Source organism: Pipra filicauda, unplaced genomic scaffold (assembly GCF_003945595.2).
Source record: "Pipra filicauda isolate LSUMZ 115617 unplaced genomic scaffold, ASM394559v2 scaffold193_size2426894_pilon, whole genome shotgun sequence".
NCBI lineage: Eukaryota > Metazoa > Chordata > Aves > Passeriformes > Pipridae > Pipra > Pipra filicauda.
In genome coordinates, this window is record NW_024104302.1 from 1849845 (window position 1) to 1867653 (window position 17809).

A 17809-nucleotide genomic window follows, 5' to 3' on the forward strand; every position below is an offset into this window, starting at 1 on the left:
GAGAGGCCCCGGGCGAGGCCCCGGGCAGGGATAGCGAGGGCAAGGAGCAGCCCCAGGGCCCTCTGGGGTACACGGGGAGCAGCTGGGCCTGCTCTGCTGGAACAGATCGACCCCGAGCAGAGGCTCCAGAGCTCAGGCTGCAGATTCCCACCCGTTGGCTGCTCCTGGCATGTCTCTGTGGCAGAAGAGGGCTGAAGTGGGGTTAATCCAAACATAAGAAATGACTGCCAGTGTCCCAGCCCGGGGTGATCACTGTGGGCACAGGGGCACCGTGAGGGGCACTTCTCGCTGAGCCCCAGGAACAGAGCGAGTCCCTGCCCTGTCAGTTTATCTAGTTCTATCCAGACTGACCTATTCAGGCAGATTTTTAATTATTCCCAAATGGAGACCCAAAGGCACAGAGATATGCTGGAATCACACATGGATGGCAGGCCCAGGAGGAGCTCTGCTCCACAGGCACCCTGTCCTGTACCTGAAGCCCCATGCAGGTGCCTGTGGAAGTCCACCCTGGAGCACACCCAGGGACAAAGAGCCGCTGGCTGCCAGCACTGAGGGTGTTCTCATGGAGCTGACTCATAAGCAGCAAACACTGGAAATAAATGCTCTGGAAAAAGGTCCCTTCAGGAAAGAACAGGGCATAAAAAGTAGCCTATTTTTCCTAGGTGGCATAATGGCTATTGTGGGGGCACAGGATACAATTCCCTGATTCCAGAGCCGCCAGGCCCAGGTCAGTGGGGAGGGTGAGCAGTCACAGGGCAGGGAAAGTGCTGACTGCCATGAGCATTCATGGTGAACAATGTCCCTCTGTGGGTTGCCCTGGGCTTCCCAGCCTGTGTGTCAGGATGGGTTATTTGTCCCAGGCTGCCTTGGGCATTCCTGGTATTTGCCAGCTGATCTGGAAGGAGCCCGGAGCTCTCGGGCATTCCTGGTATTTGCCAGCTGGTGGCAAAGGGCAAGGGTGGCCTTGGCCCCTCGAGAGGCAGGAGGTTCGGAGGATGAATTACTGTTGTCAAGGTTACAGGACGAGGGAAGCTGCCACCTTCCCAGTGTGCCCACAGACCTTACCAGTGAACCTCCAGCCCAGCAGCAGAGTGCAGGCCAGTGGAGGCTCTATGGCAGCACTATACATGGGAGCTGGGCTCCCTCTGGTTGAGCCTACTCCAGGGACAGTGAAGGGTCTGGCCCAGGGTCACTCCCAGAATCTGAATTTTCCTTCTCCGCATTCTTGGCGTGTTCCTGCTGGGTTGTTGCAGAGCCTGGGGTGGCACCTACCATGTGTCTCCTTGTTCTGAATCAATTAGGGTTTTTACCACTAAAGCCACAAGTAACCCACTGTATTTGGGCTTTGCTTTCAAGCACAGCTTTGCATGGCATGCGCCGCAACGGGTCCCACATTTAAAGTCAGTGACTGTATCTGTCGATGGCTCGAGGATTGCAGAGCTGAGAGAGTTCCTCTGGGGAGAGTGCCCAGCTGCCTCCCTTCTGGACTGCATTATCCTTCTCCCATGTTAAACCTGTGTGGAGACGTGGTGCACTTTGCATGCACTGTGTACACCCATCGTACATTCACAGTTCGGGGGGTATTGTTATGATCCAGATGTTTTTGTGCCAGAACTACTGAATCCAAATTGTAGCATTTCTTTAAAATATTGAAAATTATGCTTTCATAATCCTGGGGAAAAAACCCCCAAGCCTTACTATTGGCAACAGGTCTGCATTTTCCAGCTGAACTTCAGCGCATGCAGTTGTTTAAATCAGCCTTCAATGTGCACAGCTGTGCCCAGATGGGGCTGCTCACTTCCCACTCTTCCCAGCAGCTTCCCGAGTCATTTACTTGAGGATTTTGTTTTTTCCTCTTGTTACTTACAGTGCCTTTAGGCTGAGGGGTGGCAGCAGTTCCAGAGCTTTGCATTCCTGGCTGAGCTGTGCCTGTGTTTGCATGCAGAGCCATCGCCTCCCCTCCAACTATTTTAATCATTTCAAAAGGGTGGGTCAGCAGGCATTTGGCAGCGGCTTCTTTTCTATAGCTGAGGTGGAGTCAGCCAATGACCTGCAAGCCTGGAAAATTTTGCAGGGCAGTTCCACTGGACGGCTGTGCGGAGCTGTGCCATTTGAATTTCAGCACAGACACTCACTCACTGCGCTCCCCATTCCTGGCGCGTCTCCCAGCGCGGAGTTTAGCTGAGGCTCGGGCTCAGTTTTCCCTGCTCTCTCCCTGCAGTGACAGCTTCTCCGGGCTCCGTGAGCCAGGACTCCCGAGCGACCATGGAGGACACCACCTTGCAAATCATCGAGCCACCCACTGTCTCTGAGACCTCGGAGGAGCAGGCGCCCGAGGAGCCCATCAAATCAGACCAGATCAACGGCGTGATGGTGCTGACCCTGCTGGACAAGATCATTGGAGCGGTGGATCAGATCCAGCTGACCCAAACACAGCTGGAGGAGAGACAGCAAGAGATGGATAGCGCAGTGACCAGCATCCAGGGAGAGCTGACCAAGCTGACCAAGGCCCACACCACCACCAGCAACACCGTCAACAAGATGCTGGAGAAGGTGCGCAAGGTGAGCGTCAACGTGAAGACGGTGCGGCAGAACCTGGAGAAGCAAGCCGGGCAGATCAAGAAGCTGGAGGCCAATGAAGCGGAGCTCCTGAAACGCAGGAACTTCAAAGTCATGATCTACCAGGTAGGGAACTGTTTCACAATGTCTTTGCTTCCTGTTAGCAGCTGTTTTCTTCGCTGAGGGTCCTGTCATGCTGCATGGCCGGTCCAGTCCTCTCCCAAACTCCCTGCACTGTCTGGCAGTTCAGGCTGAGGCGGGTCCCCCCATAGCTTTCTCATTTGTGGTTTAACATTTTCTGTGTGTCCTAAGACAAAGCTTGACAGAGTTGTCCCACTTAACAGGAATTTTAATGCAGATAGGAAGCAAGGCCCTAAGCACTCACTGCAATGGGCCAGAAGGATCAAAATAACCCGATTTTACTGCTTAGCTCAACGACGTACAAGTGTGTTCTGGGATCTGGAAGGGGGTTTTGTAAATCCATCTGCAACGTCTCTTCTACCAAGAGACACCATGTGCATGGCTACGTGGAGAGCGATAGCATTTCAGATGTGTGACATGCATCTGATAACAACAAATGACAGTAACCCTGGCTTGGGGTTAATCCCACCCGCCAGGGCAGATGGAGCTGTCAGAGAAAATCCAGACCGGTCCCCTGAGCTCGGCAGCACTCAGGGTGGACTTTGCCGTGGGTTTGTACAATTCCCACCTTCTTCCTGCTGCATCCTGCAAGCCTTGATCCTTCTCGTTGTCTGGTTTCAGTAACAGCTTTGGTTTGCTTGATGTTCTCCCCCCCCCATGCTAAGCGTTGGAGTTTTCCTTTTATATTAAACAAGGAGAGAGAGAGGAGCACGGTTCTGTCAGGTTTCCTGCCTGCAGCTAGTTTTCCGTGTCAGAGCAAACTCTTCTATTGGGCCACAGGAGAAAAGTGAGTGAAACAGTTAATGATTCAGTTGGAAGCCTCTGAGTTAATAATAGCCAGCGCCAGGGACAAATAGAGAAGCATCGAATGCTGATCATGGGAAGAGAGAGAAAAAAAGCAAAATAAAAGGGAGAATGGTCGTTGCAATGGGGTTTGAGGGAGAGCAGCTCATGACAGACTCAGTGATCAGAGATATACAGGGCTTGTGCGACTCCCTGGTTCAGAGCTTGAGCATTTGTAGTTTTATTGTGGCTGAAAGGCTGAAATACTCAAGCCTGTTTAGATCATACGGGAAACCTGACCAGTTATAGACAGATACACATGTGTGTATTTATTACAAGCTCTTTGTATCAATCTGTCTATGGAAAAATAAGATAGAAGTTTAAATGTACTGCAGAAGCAAAACCATTGCAAAATGAGAGGAGGGAAGGGAATTGTTTAACATTCTGTGTGGGTTACAGATAGGTGGGAAGTTAGCAGAGTTCAAGGTCCTCGGGAAGCACCGTGAACATTGACAGGTTGGCTTTTGGTGAGCTGCTTGTGTTGGTTTGCACTGGCTTATGGATGTTGAGCAGAGTTTCTCTTTGAATATGAAAAACCATCCTGCTTCTGAAGGCTCAGGGCCTGCCCTTGCTGCTGTGCTGAGGACAGAGCAGCCTTGGAGCGAGTCGGTTGGCAAGGGACTTGGTAATCATGGAGATTATAGTGAAAAAAGTTATTTGTAATTTGGAACAGTTTCCCAGAATGGAACGTAGTGTGATTTGAATGTGAGGTCGTAGAGCACAAGTAAGGAATTCTCCAGGTTTACTCCATGTGAAATGGAGCCGTTTGTGCCCTCGTGAACATCCTGGCACTTCTGCAGGAGCAGACTCGGCCCCAGCAGGACAGGACCCGGCACTGGGATCCACCCTGGGAGGTTAAATGAGGAATACACTGTGCTTTCCTAATGGTGTCTATGGCTAAAAACAAATAATTACAACATAATTCTCTTCTAATTCAGTGTTTCACTTCTCAGACCCCCCACTCACCCATCAAAGTGTCTGTTGGGTACGTTACTGGTCATGTAATTAATTCTGCAGTGCTGAGCACATTATTGCTCCTCTCTGACTCAGGGAAAGCTGCTGCGCCACGCCGGGAGTGACTCCTGTGTGTTTTCCATTGCTGTAGCTAAAAGTGCAAGGATTTACTAGCCTTTTCTTTTGAAGAAGAAGAGAGAAACTCATTTTAAGAGAAGTAAAATATTCCATAATCCCAGCGGTGACTGTTTTCAGGCAACAGAGCTGAGCAGAGCAGGAGTCATGCTCTGTAGGAATTCGATATCGCACAGTTCTGTGGGCAAAGAGATAAAGGAGGTAAAGATAAATGAGTTCTTTGCTGGTTAATGATGTTTGATTATTCTCTCAGCATTACGTCCTGAAGCTCCAGCAGTTGTGGAGGGACTATTTCAGGAGTGCAAATTAGATCTTTTGCACCTTGGGAGGGGAGGTCAGACTGCCTATGAGAGCTGTGTTTTCCTCGCTGTAGATTAGGAGGAAACTGAAGTAAAATTTTATTCAGGGAAAGCCTGACTTGTGGGATGATCCTGAGCACAACTGTCAGGGTAGTTTCTGACTTTGGGGGAGAAAATGCTGAACTGGAAATCAGTCCCATGTCCTGGCTAAGATGAGGTGTTGAGCAGAACGTTTACGGGTGTCACTCGCAGTCTTGTCCGTGTGCACATTTTCTCGCTTGCTCACCCTCTCAGAAACACTTCCAGCTGATTTTGCCAGGAGCTGGTCTGATTTCTACCGAGTCGAAAGAGTTTTTGTATCGACTTAATGTAGGGAATTAGATCGATTCTTGAGAAAAAAATTTGAAAACAACAACCCCCCTCCAAATTGCCCCATCTTTCTGTTTTGAAAACTTGCGGACCCAAAGCAAGTGGCTGAGCTTTGATGGGCCACTGTGTATGCAGACGTTCAGTGCAGAACATGCCTTCCTAAAAAGTCTGATAGTGAGTGCCTGCACTGCTCAGCAGCCCCTGGGAACAGAGCTCAGAGCTCCACAGAGCTTCCTTTGTGCCTCTGGCCCAGGTTCCCATCTTTCAGAGAAACCAGGACGCCAACGAATTTGGTGAGAATAGCTGCTAATAAAAACAAATTGAAGTGACTTCATCCCAAATCTCCTGTCTTTAGGATCCTGAATCTGAGTCTGGTTACTGCAGTTCATGGTTCAATAATGGATGTCCTGTGCAGCTACTGCCCTGAAACCAGACTTTGGGCCGCATTCAGTCTGAGAGCGGCACGTGGCAGCTTACGTAAGCCCAGCATTTTCCTCCAAACAGTTTTTGACAGTTAAACTTATTCCTGCAAGTATCAGAGGCTGACTTTCTTACAGCTGGGCAAACCCTTGCAGCACTCAGCATACACACGGAGTATTGAATTTCTAAAGTGTGCCGGTCCTTTATTTTGAGGCTCGTGTGGGCGCCGAGCTCTGGTTGCTCTGGCTCAGGATGTGCAGTGAATTTGTTTGGAAGAGCAGCCTTTGTCCAAGGGGTGCTCCCCACACTGTCTGATTTGGGGGCTCCTGTGGGGCTCCTCTGCGCCTCAGGGGGCTCTGACAGCCGCTCTGATCTGTGTGAGATGTGGGTTTCCATGGGAAGGGCCGGGCAGTTAGGACAGCAGGGTGGGACCCACATCCCAGCCGTGCAGTGTGTGGGATGGGTATGGCCGGGCGAGGGAATATAAATAGCCCAGCCTGGCTTTGTGCTCTGCGTGGGCCTTATACGGATGGCAGCAGCAACACTGCACATTTTGGGCAGGGGGGATGGATTTCAAACCCGCACATTAATGTGACAGATTAGGAGGTCAGGCCTGAATTGCCTCATTTTTGGGACTGTGCTCCTCAAAAGAGAGTGTGGGAAAGGACACAGGCTCAAGGGGCTGAGGAGGAGTAGAGGGCAGGAAGCCCAGGGTGTACAAGCCCACTGCCCAGGGCTGCAGCTTTTTTCCACTGCCTAAACAGAACAGCAGCTGCCCCAAGCTATGGTTTTGTTTGAAAGTAGTCATTCAGAAACAAAACCAGGGTGAGAGCCAGCAAGACCTGCAGGCCTGAGGGGCAGCTTGCGTCAGTGACGTGCCTGGGGTTCAGTGGAGCTTGCCCAGCTACCAGTGTTACAGAGTAAATAGGAACTTGCAAAGCAATTTGGATGACAGCACTGGGACAGGCACGGGCACCAGGCACCCACAGGGCACTTTTCCTGCAAGAGCAGTTGGCTCTGTGTGCCCGGGAGTTCTCTGTGCTGGAACGTCTGTCCCTCTTCCCAGTGGGGCACTGCAGGGATTTGCATTGCAGCAGCCAGTGGGTTTTGTAATTATTTTCTGATAATACTTTAAAATAAAAAGCTGGTTTCACTTTGCTGTGAATCCAATCCAAAGCAGCTCCTGTCAGTGCAGGTTCCCCCTCCATTGCAGGAGCACCACGTGAACATTCTGATGTGCCAAAAATCCTGCATATTCTCTGCATATTACTGAATTATTACAGTCTCAAGATAATAATTCACAGGAGCCTTTAAAAAAGTCAGGATGTTAATACGTCTAACTTCCAGGATTTTTCTTAGTGCAGATTAACAGTCTTTCTACCAAAAGACAACTCTAGAGCATGGATTTCTCTCTTGCAGCCTGGTATCAACTGCATTAATATTTCCTTGCTCAGCTATTATTTATAAGCAGTTGGTGCCAGGCCTGTTTGCTTTGCTGAAATCCTTTCAGCATTATAGTTACAGACTGAGCTGTGCAGCCATGAATTGTCTTGGAGCAAAGGGCCAGAGGCTGCCCAGCCATTGGGATGGAGTTAGATTGGATGAGTAGTGGCTCATGAAAACAAATCCCAAGGTAATATACCTCCTGATCACATATTCCTCCCTCAGGCCTCTCTTGTGCACAGCCTGGAAAGCACAGCAATGACTCATAAACTATTCAGCGACAGGCTTAGCCCTCTTTTAGCCTGTTTGGGATTGTCCTCTCTATTCTGCAGGATCTTCTACAACTTACAGAGCACCTGAAGAATCATGGGTCCACTGTACAGCTGCAAGATAAGACAAAGACCAGAAACAAAATGCTCAGTGTCAGTGAGGGAAAATCAAATATTTAGAATAAAAAGTCTCAGGATGTTTAGTCTTCAGCTTTATGTGAGGATGCAAATGTCAGTGCCTGCAAATCATCTGTAATGAAAACCCATCTTTGCTGCTTTGCTGTTCAGAAGCAGCTCTGGAGTCATCAATCAGCTCAGACAGGTTTTTCCGGGAGGAGCAGATCTGAGAGCAAAGCCAGTGGTACAAATAGACTGATAATGGCATCAAAACTTTTCAATGCTGTCAGAGGAGGAAAAAAAAGAGTCTTTTCACTTTCAGTCTATTTGCTTCTCTGTTTCCTACAGCCCTGCCTCTCTTCTGACTCACTGTAGGCAAAAGCATTTTTCCGAGCACAGCCCCCTCCTCTCCCTGCCATCCCTGCCTTCCTTTGCACCAGCTCTGGTGCCAGTACCAGGCTGCTGCTTCTCACAGCTGATGAAGCAGATCCAGATTTTCGGGCATGTCTTCCAGGACACAGAGTAACCAGACACGCCTGATAGAAAGAAGTGCCAGGCAGATTGCACAACACCTGGAATTACGGAGGATGGGAGGACTCTGCTAGTCAGGGAGATGCCACTTGAGAATGCACTGCCTATTCCTCTAACATTTACCCAATCCCAACCTGGTTTGCTCCCCCCTCCCCCATATTTTGGATATTTCCCTTACTCTCAGCAGTATTCCTTGGTGACTTAGTGCAGGACTCAGAAGCCTCCTCTCTAAGGCTCGAGGCTTCTCTTTTCATGAACCTCTTGGCACTGCTGGAGACAAAATCTGTCCAACCCTTGGAACCCAGAGTCAAGGCCATGCCTGACTTTGCTGTGTCACTGGGTATGGACGTCTGGGAGCTGCTGGGAATTGTCCAGCGCTGGTTTAGGGTAAGGTCAGTACGTGACAAAACCAGCCTATGGAGTTGCAACCGGCTGTTTTGATCTCCACAGCCTCTGCACTTGAATTAGTAAACACAGTAAACACCACCTTTTTTTTCATGATCTTATACATACAAGCACACTCTGCATTCAGCTATGCCACAGCAATGGGAGACATCCCCAACAGCCAACACTGAATCCTTGTGACTGTGAACAGTCTGGCTCTGTGGCAGCGTTCAGTGTGAACGTGCCTGAACCCACAGAAGGGATCCTATATCTCCTGGGACCTGCTATGAAGCAGAGATGGACACTCCTCCTTCTCAAAGATCTTTGCTGACTGTGTTTTCTGTCAAATTTTGTTTCCTGGCTTCTCCTTTTACTAAAACGTACCCCTGTGCCTTTTCTCTCTGCCTGTTCTCATGCTAACCCGGATCACTGTTGGCGTGTTCAGATTCCCGTCGGGAGCAGGTAAGTGTTTCCATTGTGCTTCCTTTCCCCGGCCATTGAAACACAGTTTTCCTCATCTTAGCCCGAGAAGATCCCGCGCGTGTGCCTTGAGCCTTCGCCAGGGACTGCCCTCTGAGCCCTTCCCGCGCAGCGCCAGGCCCAGGGCAGCAGAAGACACACCAGGAGGCGGCAGTTTAGGGCCTCGGCAGCGGCACCCCCCGAAGATCTCTCTGAACCTCTTCCGAAGCTCTGGGAGCTGCTGGTTCTGAGCCTTTGCCTCTTGCCTGCTCGGGGCTGCCCCAGGCCCTCAGACCTACCAGGCTGATCCTGCTGCTGGCAGGACACCTCCTGTGACTAATGCGCTTGCTGCATGCGCTGCCCTGGTTGGCGTGGGTGTGAGGAGCTGGGATTTTCCCTCCGGCATTGCACTCCCTCTTCCATCTGGGAGGGAGGAGCTGCTCTGTGGCTTGCATGAAGGGCGAGTGGCCAGAGGCAGTTGGCTCTGCTGGCGTCTGCTGTGACTGGGCAAATCCCACCTGTTCTCAGAGGCGCTGGAAACACAGCCCTGGAACACCCACCTTCTCAGGCTTCTTGTGAGCGTTAGTTTGTGTTTGTGAAATGGTTTGAAGTTGTTTTAGATAGGTAAAAGTCAGGCAGAGAGCACAAACTGTGATGTAAACTCCCGGTGCCTCGGGCAGGCCCTGCAGCACCTCTCGTGTCTGTCCAGCCACAGCCCCCGGCACTGCTGGCTCCAAGCTGGGCCCTGCACACACTGGAGTGGTGAATTTAAGTGCTGCTCATTTAACACTTACCTCATTTGACAGAGGCCATGGTGCCCTGTTGCCTTCCTGTCATTGTGCAGCTACTGGAGAAAATGTCCCAAGCTCCAGCTGCCCTTTGGGGGTCACCCAGTGCTGTCCAGTGGGAGCGGCTGCCTGGGTGGACAGGAGTATTCCAGGAGCCAGGTGATGGTGAACCCAGCCCAGGAATCAGGGTCTCTGGGGGAAGCTGCCAGGGAAACTTCTCCTTTTCAAGGAGAATGACAAGACTTAAAGGGATTTCTTTTGTGATCTAGCAGGAGACTCTGATAGCAATTTTAGCCTCCACAGGAAAAGCCTGTTCCACCAAGGCACTGGAGAGGAAAGCACAGCCCCTTCTATTCAGGGCATCTGGACACCCCTGAGCTCTGCTAGGCTCTGGGTACTTCTCAGGCTTTCTGCTCTTACTCAGGAATAGTTGAATCCTCCTTCCCATGACACTGCTGGAAGGTCAGCACAGAACAGCCTCCTCTGAGGCCTGGCAGAGCAGAGCAGTTATCATGGCAACGGGAGAGCAGAATGTGTTCTCCTCTGGCAGGGCTTGAGCTGACCTGGAGGGCTCTTTGCTGCCCAAGCTTCTGATCCTCCCCCAGCCTCCCCCAGGCCAGGGCCAGGCTGGGCAGAAGGAGGGCTGGGGCACAGGGGGGGCTGTGGGCTCCAGCTCACCCAGTGTCGGGATCAGCCTGATTTGGTCACAGTGGAGCCTGGGAATGTGAGCTGGTCATGTTCTGCACGTTATGGCTGCAAATGTCAACCAAACTCACTGTTTGTGCTGTTGCAATTGTGTAAAAATAACGGAGTGAAATGAACTGCAGATGTGATTTGCATGTGCATGTGAGAACCTTCCATTAAATCTTCCAACCAGAGACTGGAGTGGCTGGGAGTGCTGGGACTCTGTTTTTTACATGCTGACAGTAAGACCCTCTACAAGAGCAATCCAGGAGCCCTACTCTTATTTTGGGAGTGTTCTCCAGATTTATTGGTGGCTCTGCAGAGCTGGAGGAGCCCTTTGAGGCTGGGAATGCAGCTCAGCTCTGTGTCTGCTTGGCCTTTTATACACCAGGGGAAGTGTTTACATGTGTTGTAGCAACCAGGCTGGTGTCCATGGCCGTGGGCTGCGGGTGACTCACTGCCAGGGAACTCAAAAACAATGTCAGATAAAAGCCCACTCAGGGGAGCCGGGAAGAGGCTGCAATGGGTCCAAGAGCTCTGAACTGTTTGAAGTAGAAGGACCCAGAGCAGCCCAGCACCCATCAGCTGGCAGCCAGCTGCCTTTGGGACTGGCCATGGGCACCAGGGGCCCTCCAGGTGCCCACAAAGTCTGCAGATAGACAGGCCACCAGTCCCATCAGCTCTGCCAATGGCAGGGAGCTTCCTGAAGCACACCACTTCCCAGGAGGTCTGTGCTGCAGGGGCAACACACACTCCCTGTCCCCGTCCTGCTGCTGGGTGCAGCTCTGTGCTGTGGACAGAGTGGGACCAAAGTTTGCTGCTGCTGCTACCAAAATCTTCTGAGAAATGTTGTTTACCCATTGTCCTTGTGCCAGCTGGATCTGAGCTATCTGAGAGGACAGAACTAGTTTGCCTCTGCTGATCGGGAGCCAGGCTTTGAACACCCCAACAGGCAGGGATGCCAAGACCCAGGCTTTTGGACTCGCCCACTTCAGGGTCAGTGTTTTCCCAGTAAAAATAGAGTGGCTGGAATGCCTGGTGTTAAAAATGGGGCTCATTTGGATGAGTCATGAGTGAAATGAAGTGCAGAGAGCGTAGTGCCTTGCCCAGAGCGGAGCAGGGATTTGTGCAGCAGCCATCCATAAACCCGGGACAGTTCTTGATTGTTCCAGACAGGTCCCATTGTCCTCCACAGCTGTGTCTGCAGGCACATCCTGCCCACACCGGGCAGCTCTGCTTCTCTGCAGGAGAAACCTCCCAGGCCAGGAGGAGGAGACCCTGCCTGAATGCAGGGGGAATGTGTGGTACATGCAAGGGATGCTCAGCAGAAGGTGCTCATCTCCATTAAGACATGCCAAAGCTGTGGTTGTTCTCACACCAGCTGTGCTGCGCCCAGGCCTGCAGAAATGGTCCCTGGATACAGCTGGGCTCAGAGCCTGGGGAGTTACCCACGGCACACAGTGCTGAAAGTCCTCCAGCTGTCCCCCAGCTGGTTCTCTGCTGCTTGGGTCAGCAACCAGAGCGAGGAAGTGTCAGAGGGGAAAATGCAGGAATTATACCAGACTTAGGAGAGAGAGAATCACCATCTGAGAGCCCTGTGTGGGCTGCCCTGGCACCCAGCCCTGAGGGAGAGGGGCTGGGAGCTGGACCTGAAGGGTTTCCCAAGCACAGCTGGAGAAAAGCTCTTGGAAACAGTCCCACGCAGGAAGGCTGAGAAGGCTGGGATCTTTATGTATGAGAAGAGCTGTGGTCCCTCTGTGCTTCTGGGCCTGAGCCATGAGATGCCTCCTGATAGAGGCAGAGCAGAGGCTCAGGTCTGTGGGTGCTGCTGGGCCGGGGTTGGGCTGTGGGGACGGAGCAGGGCCGGCAGAAGGGCAGGTGAAGTGCCTGAGTGCAGCCTGTGGGATCGCAGAGCCGGGCAGCTGCTGCTCTCTGGGTGAAACACGGAATTAGGGAGAGCTGCAGGCACCCCGACAGGGGTTGCTCCCACTGTCCCACGTACCGGGAGCTGCTGCTGGCCACGTCCTCATGGCTGTGAGAGAAGAGCTGCAGGATGCTGCTGAGGCTGGATGGGAGCATTCCTGGCGCAGCCCATCTCACCACATCAGAAAATTCAGTCAGGAGCTGGATTTGCTGGTGTAACAGGAGGAAAGATGGTTATTTATGTGGAAGATGTGGGATTTTTTCTTTCTGCAGACACGTGTTCTGGAGCTCACAAGGGGCTGATACGATCAGAATTTTCAGGATATGGCCCATTTCCAGGGACAGCTGTGCCAGGCAAGAGGGGGATGCCTTTGTTCTGGCTTATTGTGTTGCCTCAGAGGGAAGGAAGTGGCTGGAGTTCCTGATGTTCTGCTGGTGGGGCAGGGTCCCTGGGAGTCTCTGGGATTGCTCCAGCAGGTGTTGTTGTGAACAGGCTCCCTGCCTTCCCAGTGATGTGGGTTTGTTCTGGACTGACCTCACCCTCTGGAGAGCATGTCTATTGTTTTCTGCTGAAGTGGCTCATCAAATGAAGAAAACACATGTTCACCACTTCACCTTAATCTCCATGAAGTGTTTGGGACCTGAGCTGTGATCCAGAGGGTGAAGAGATTTGCCCAGAACAGTTCTCTGCCCTGAACAAAACCCAGAGCCTGCAAAACCCACAAAAAAACGCGGCTGCAGCAGGCTCTGTGTTTTCACCATGGACACTGTGGCCTGCGCCACCCTCACCGAGCCCAGTGCTCTGAGGAGCTGGCCCACCACTGCTCACAAAGGTTTCCCCAGATGCCCTTATGCTTCCAGAAAGGAACAGCACCCTCCTGTGCTTGGAGAAAAATGAGAAAGCAGATGAAAGCATCTAGATGTCACCCAGGTGAAGCTGTGCTGGAGTCACGTATTCAATGAGTTGTGTCAGTTTTCCAGGGATGCAAGGGAAGGCAGGGCTGGGAAAAGTGCAGCAGGGCCAGGCCCAGTACCTGTGTCTGCAGGGGGAGTATCCCCTCCTGCCTCCATCCAGGGGCTCAGGCTGGAGCCACAGCATGGCAGTGACTTTAGTCAGCTGGGGCAGTGGCATCGTAGTGACCTTGGTCAGCCAGGGCAGTGGCGTGGCAGTGACCTTGGTCAGCAGAGGAGCAGCGGGGGCAGTGGGAGAGCGCTCGGGGCACGGATATGTGAACATGCCATCCCTTCCAGCACTGCAGGAACCGGGATGTCCTGTCCCGCAGCAGTGCCAGGGACGCCCCTCCTCGGGCTGGGCCTGGCAGAATGACCATTCCCAGTGTCCTGGGTTATGCCAGGGCCTATTCCTTGATTTCCCCGGGCCCTGCTCCCGCCAGTGCTGTGGATCCTCGTCCTTGCTCCGTTCCTCTTCTGCCTGCCCCAGGGCTGGAAATGGCGCCCGGCCATCCTGCTGCCCAGGCTCTTCTCCAAGCCTCAGCCCAGCAGCTCCATGTGCTGTGTGCCCATTCCACACACTGCCCTTCGGCTGCTGCTGGATTTTCTGGCAGCTCCCACCTGTCCCACCCAGCTCCATAGATCAAAACCGCTCGGGCAATAAATTTCTGAGCGTGGGCTGCAGCCCCGCTGCTGTGACACTCCATGCAGTGATGGGCTATTTCCAGCCTGTCCTGGGATGGGAGAGGTGATTCATTGCAGCAGGGATGCATGCTATGTGCTGCTTAGATGAAAACCAATCCTGCTCCAGACCTGTGCCCCTCTCCGAGGCACATGCTTGTCCTCTGCCACTGGGATCAGAAACTTGGCTGGCCTGGGCACGTGGAGAAGCTGAATGAATCCAGCCCTGTCCCGAGCAGAGCAGTGTAACCCAGCACACTGGGTCAGGGCCACTGTCTCCACCATCTCCAGATATGGGCTTGGGCAAACTCCTTAACTTACTTCCCAGCAGAGAAGTGGGAAGAATAGGGTGGCCTGCTGCATCCCAAGAGATGTCCCAGCCCCACACCTGAATTCTACAGGCATTGGGAAAGTCTGAGTGCAGACCGGGATCAGCCAGGCCAGCGTGTGCATGCCAGCAGTGTGGCCGAGATCCCAGCTCCAGCCATGCCTCTGCTCAAGGGGCTGTGATGGCCAGGTCCTGGGATAAAGATGAAACTGGAGGGGACGGGACTGTGACAGGGCACAGCAGGACAGGGAAAGACTCCAGTTTCAGTGCTGGGCTGCCTTTCCCATGCTGCTGGAGTCATGGATGGGTTTGGAACCAGCCCAGAGCGTGCAGAGCTGATGCCTGAGCACAAATACGGGAGAGCCCTAAGCACATCCTCATTACAGTAACTTAGCAGATGCACTAAGGGAGAGTGAGCCCAGGCCTGAGGCACCTGGGTTTCTTTAGCCAGGTGGAGGCCAAGTGGCCCTGTGGGAGGGAGGCAGGGCTGGCTCCAGGGCTGTGGGGTGCGTGTCTCACTGGCTTGGCTCTGTGTCTTGCAGGATGAAGTGAAGCTCCCGTCTAAACTGAGCATCAGTAAGTCTCTAAAGGAGGGTGAAAAGCTAGAGAAGGAAGGCGAAGGTGAGGAGGCACCTGTGGGTGAGGACCATGCAGAGGAGGACCACATCCAGCTCTCGTCAGATGAGGAGGTAGAGATTGAGGAGATTATCGAAGAGTCACGGGCAGAGCGCATCAAAAGGAGCGGCATGAAAAGGGTGGATGACTTTAAGAAGGCATTCTCAAAGGAGAAGATGGAGAAGACTAAGCTAAAGACCAAGGAAAACCTGGAGAAGACCCGCCACAACTTGGAGAAGACCCGCCATAACCTGGAGAAGAGGATGAACAAACTGGGCACCAAGATTGTGACTAATGAAAGAAGAGAGAAGATGAAGACCTCTCGGGACAAGCTGAGGAAGTCTTTCACCCCCGACCACACCATTTATGCCAGATCTAAGACAGCTGTCTACAAAGTGCCACCCTTCACTTTCCATGTCAAGAAAATAAGAGAGGGTGAGGTGGAGGTGAAAGCCACCGAGCTTGTGGAGGTTGGTGGAGAGGAGGGAGAAAACTCAGATCTGATGCGAGGGGAGAGCCCCGAGATGCACACACTGCTGGAGATCACGGAGGAGACCGACGCGGTACTGGTGGACAAGAGCGACAGCGAGTAGGACAGGCTGCAGCACGGAAGGGTTGTGGACGACAACTGAATATTTTATCACTCACATTTTGAGCTCTCCCTGCCCTGGAGCCCCAGGGAAGTGTACACAATGCATCCTTCCTACCCTGCAGAGCCGACGCTGATCCCCTACCTGCTTGGACAAGGTGTATTTTATATTTTAGTTTTAGCACACAAACATTAGGAACACGGGATTGTTTTTCTTACACTGTTAAGTCACCCTCGGAGACCATTCCTGCTGCAGCCTTCTCACCCCACACCTGAAGATGGACTTTGAGCGACAGGACCCTGGCCCAGCTGGAGAGTGCTGAACCCAAGATAATGACTGTACAGCTGGAAAGCTCGAGTCCTCCATAAGCAAAACCTGGCATCAAGAAAGCTTCCTGCAACTAGCCCACCAACTCACGGACCCCCGTGCCAGGTGTGTGGCTGCCCCGCAGTCAGGAAGAACCCCAGCACCCACACTGGCCACTCCTTCAGGGAGCAGAGGAACTGGGATGCAGCCAGAGCACGGGAGGGAAGAGCTGAGCTAGTCCTGTTGATGGGCAGAGCACGGTGGGGCAGTGGGTGCTGCTCCTCTCTGTGCTCCCAAGCACCGGGTGACCCAGCAGCACCTGGGATGGCTCCCAAGGAAGCCGCCCTGCAGCTGGGGCTGCCCTGGGTGCCCATAGGGCATCACACAGCCAGGCCCTCTGCTGCTCCCTGCTGTGCTGAGGCTGCTGCTGCTCAGCCCCACACCGGCACCGTGGCAGGAGCAATGTGGGCTGCAGGCTCCCCTGCCCGGGTTATGGATCCAGCTGCCAGGGGCCCAGGGACTGGGCGAGTCCTCACCAGGGCAGGGAGCAGCACGGAGGTGGGGTGCTGGATCTGCTCCCTCTACACCCACAGCAGAGGGGACAACGGGCAGGAGGTCCATGCTCACTGCTCGAGGAGGGGGAACACACAGGGAGCGATGCCAGAGCAGCCACCATTACCCACAAGTTGTTTCCAGAGGGAAATGGGATGTGCTGCTGCCATGTGAGGCTCTCGACCATCAGAGTGGCCTTGATGCCTGTCCAGCACCGGACCTTGAGCATTTCTGAGCATCTGCTCTCTCCAGGGGTCCCGGCACAGCTCGGGCTCACGCCCACGTCCTTTGCTTTCCTCTCTGTTTCCTGCTTTCTGCAGCTTCACTCTGTGCCCTGAGCGAGGGCAGCACACAGTGGCTCCAGGGCCCTCCTGGCTCGGCCCCCTTGGCTCTCACATACACAGCCCCCACCCCACCTTCCCCATCCTGCTCCCCCCAGCACGAGGCGGCTGCTGCTCACATAACCCAATATATAAACTTGCTTTTCCTGTAAGAATTACTTTCCTTCATATTGTCCAGTGCACCCAGCCTGTCCTGGCCCCAGGGCCCTGCCACAGCCGCCCTTCCCAGAGCAGGCATGAGGCCGGTCCAGTGTGCCAGCTGCGGGCAGCCGTGGGACACCAGAGGCTCCCAGTGTGGGGGGCACCGGCTCCGGGCTGCCCGTGGGGCGGGGGGGCGGTGGTTCCCAGTGCTGTGTGAGTCCCCTGCCCTTACAGAGCCTCCTGCAGGCCCATGGGCGGTTTTCTGGCGGGTTTTCTCCGGGCAGTGAGGCTGGGGTGGCGGGAGCCCCAGTGACCTCTGGCCGTCCCCGGCTGTGCCCGGGCAGCAGCACAGCAATAAAGTCTCTTTTGTAAACCACCAGCGTGAGGCCTGTGTGTGGCATTGGAGAGGGGCTGCCACTGGGGATTGACCCCCACTGCCCCACATGGGTTTGATCCCTATGGCCCTTCCTGGGATTGATCCCTATGGCCCCACACGGGATCAGTCCCCACGGCCCCACCTGGGATCGAATCCCACAGCCCCACATGGGATCAATCCCTACAGCCCCACTTGGGATTGACCCCCACTGCCCCACATGGGATCAATCCCTACAGCCCCACATGGATTCCGCCGCGCTGCCCCCGGGGCCACTCCCCGGTTCCCCACGCGGGGGCGCTGCTCTGGGCGCGGCCCCTTTAAGAGGCGGTGGCGGCGGCGGCGGCCGCGTGACGTCACGGCGCTGCCCGGAACCCGGCCGGGTTTCCCGCACGGCTGTTCCCGGCAGTCGCTTCTCCCCCCCTCGCACCGCCCCTGCCCAGCACCGCCCTGCGGTGGGAGGCGGCGCCTTCCGGGAATAGCTGCGGTGGCAGCCCCCCGCCGCGCACCGTGACGCACCGCGCAGCGACCGCACTGATTGGCCATCGGGGCGGGGCCGGGGCGGGGCCGCTGCAGTACCGCGTTCCCATTGGCCGCTGGGCTATGACGTCAC

General features: G+C 54.0%; 1 protein-coding gene across 1 annotated transcript; it reads left to right on the forward strand.

The window, feature by feature from the left end:
* Positions 1 to 1990: 1990 nt before the first annotated feature.
* On the forward strand, positions 1991 to 17200 carry CAVIN1 (caveolae associated protein 1). Its single transcript, XM_027747430.2, has 2 exons — positions 1991 to 2685; positions 14821 to 17200. Exons 1-2 carry the CDS (start codon positions 2266 to 2268, stop codon positions 15484 to 15486), a joined length of 1086 nt encoding a protein of 361 aa, XP_027603231.1. The 5' UTR covers positions 1991 to 2265; the 3' UTR covers positions 15487 to 17200.
* Positions 17201 to 17809: the final 609 nt, after the last annotated feature.

Coding starts and splice junctions, on each gene's coding strand:
- CAVIN1 (XM_027747430.2), top strand. CDS start 2,266: ATGGAGGACACCACCTTGCAAATCATCGAGCCACCCACTGTCTCTGAG. Junction 2,686..14,820: donor TCAAAGTCATGATCTACCAG/GTAGGGAACTGT, acceptor TGTGTCTTGCAG/GATGAAGTGAAGCTCCCGTC.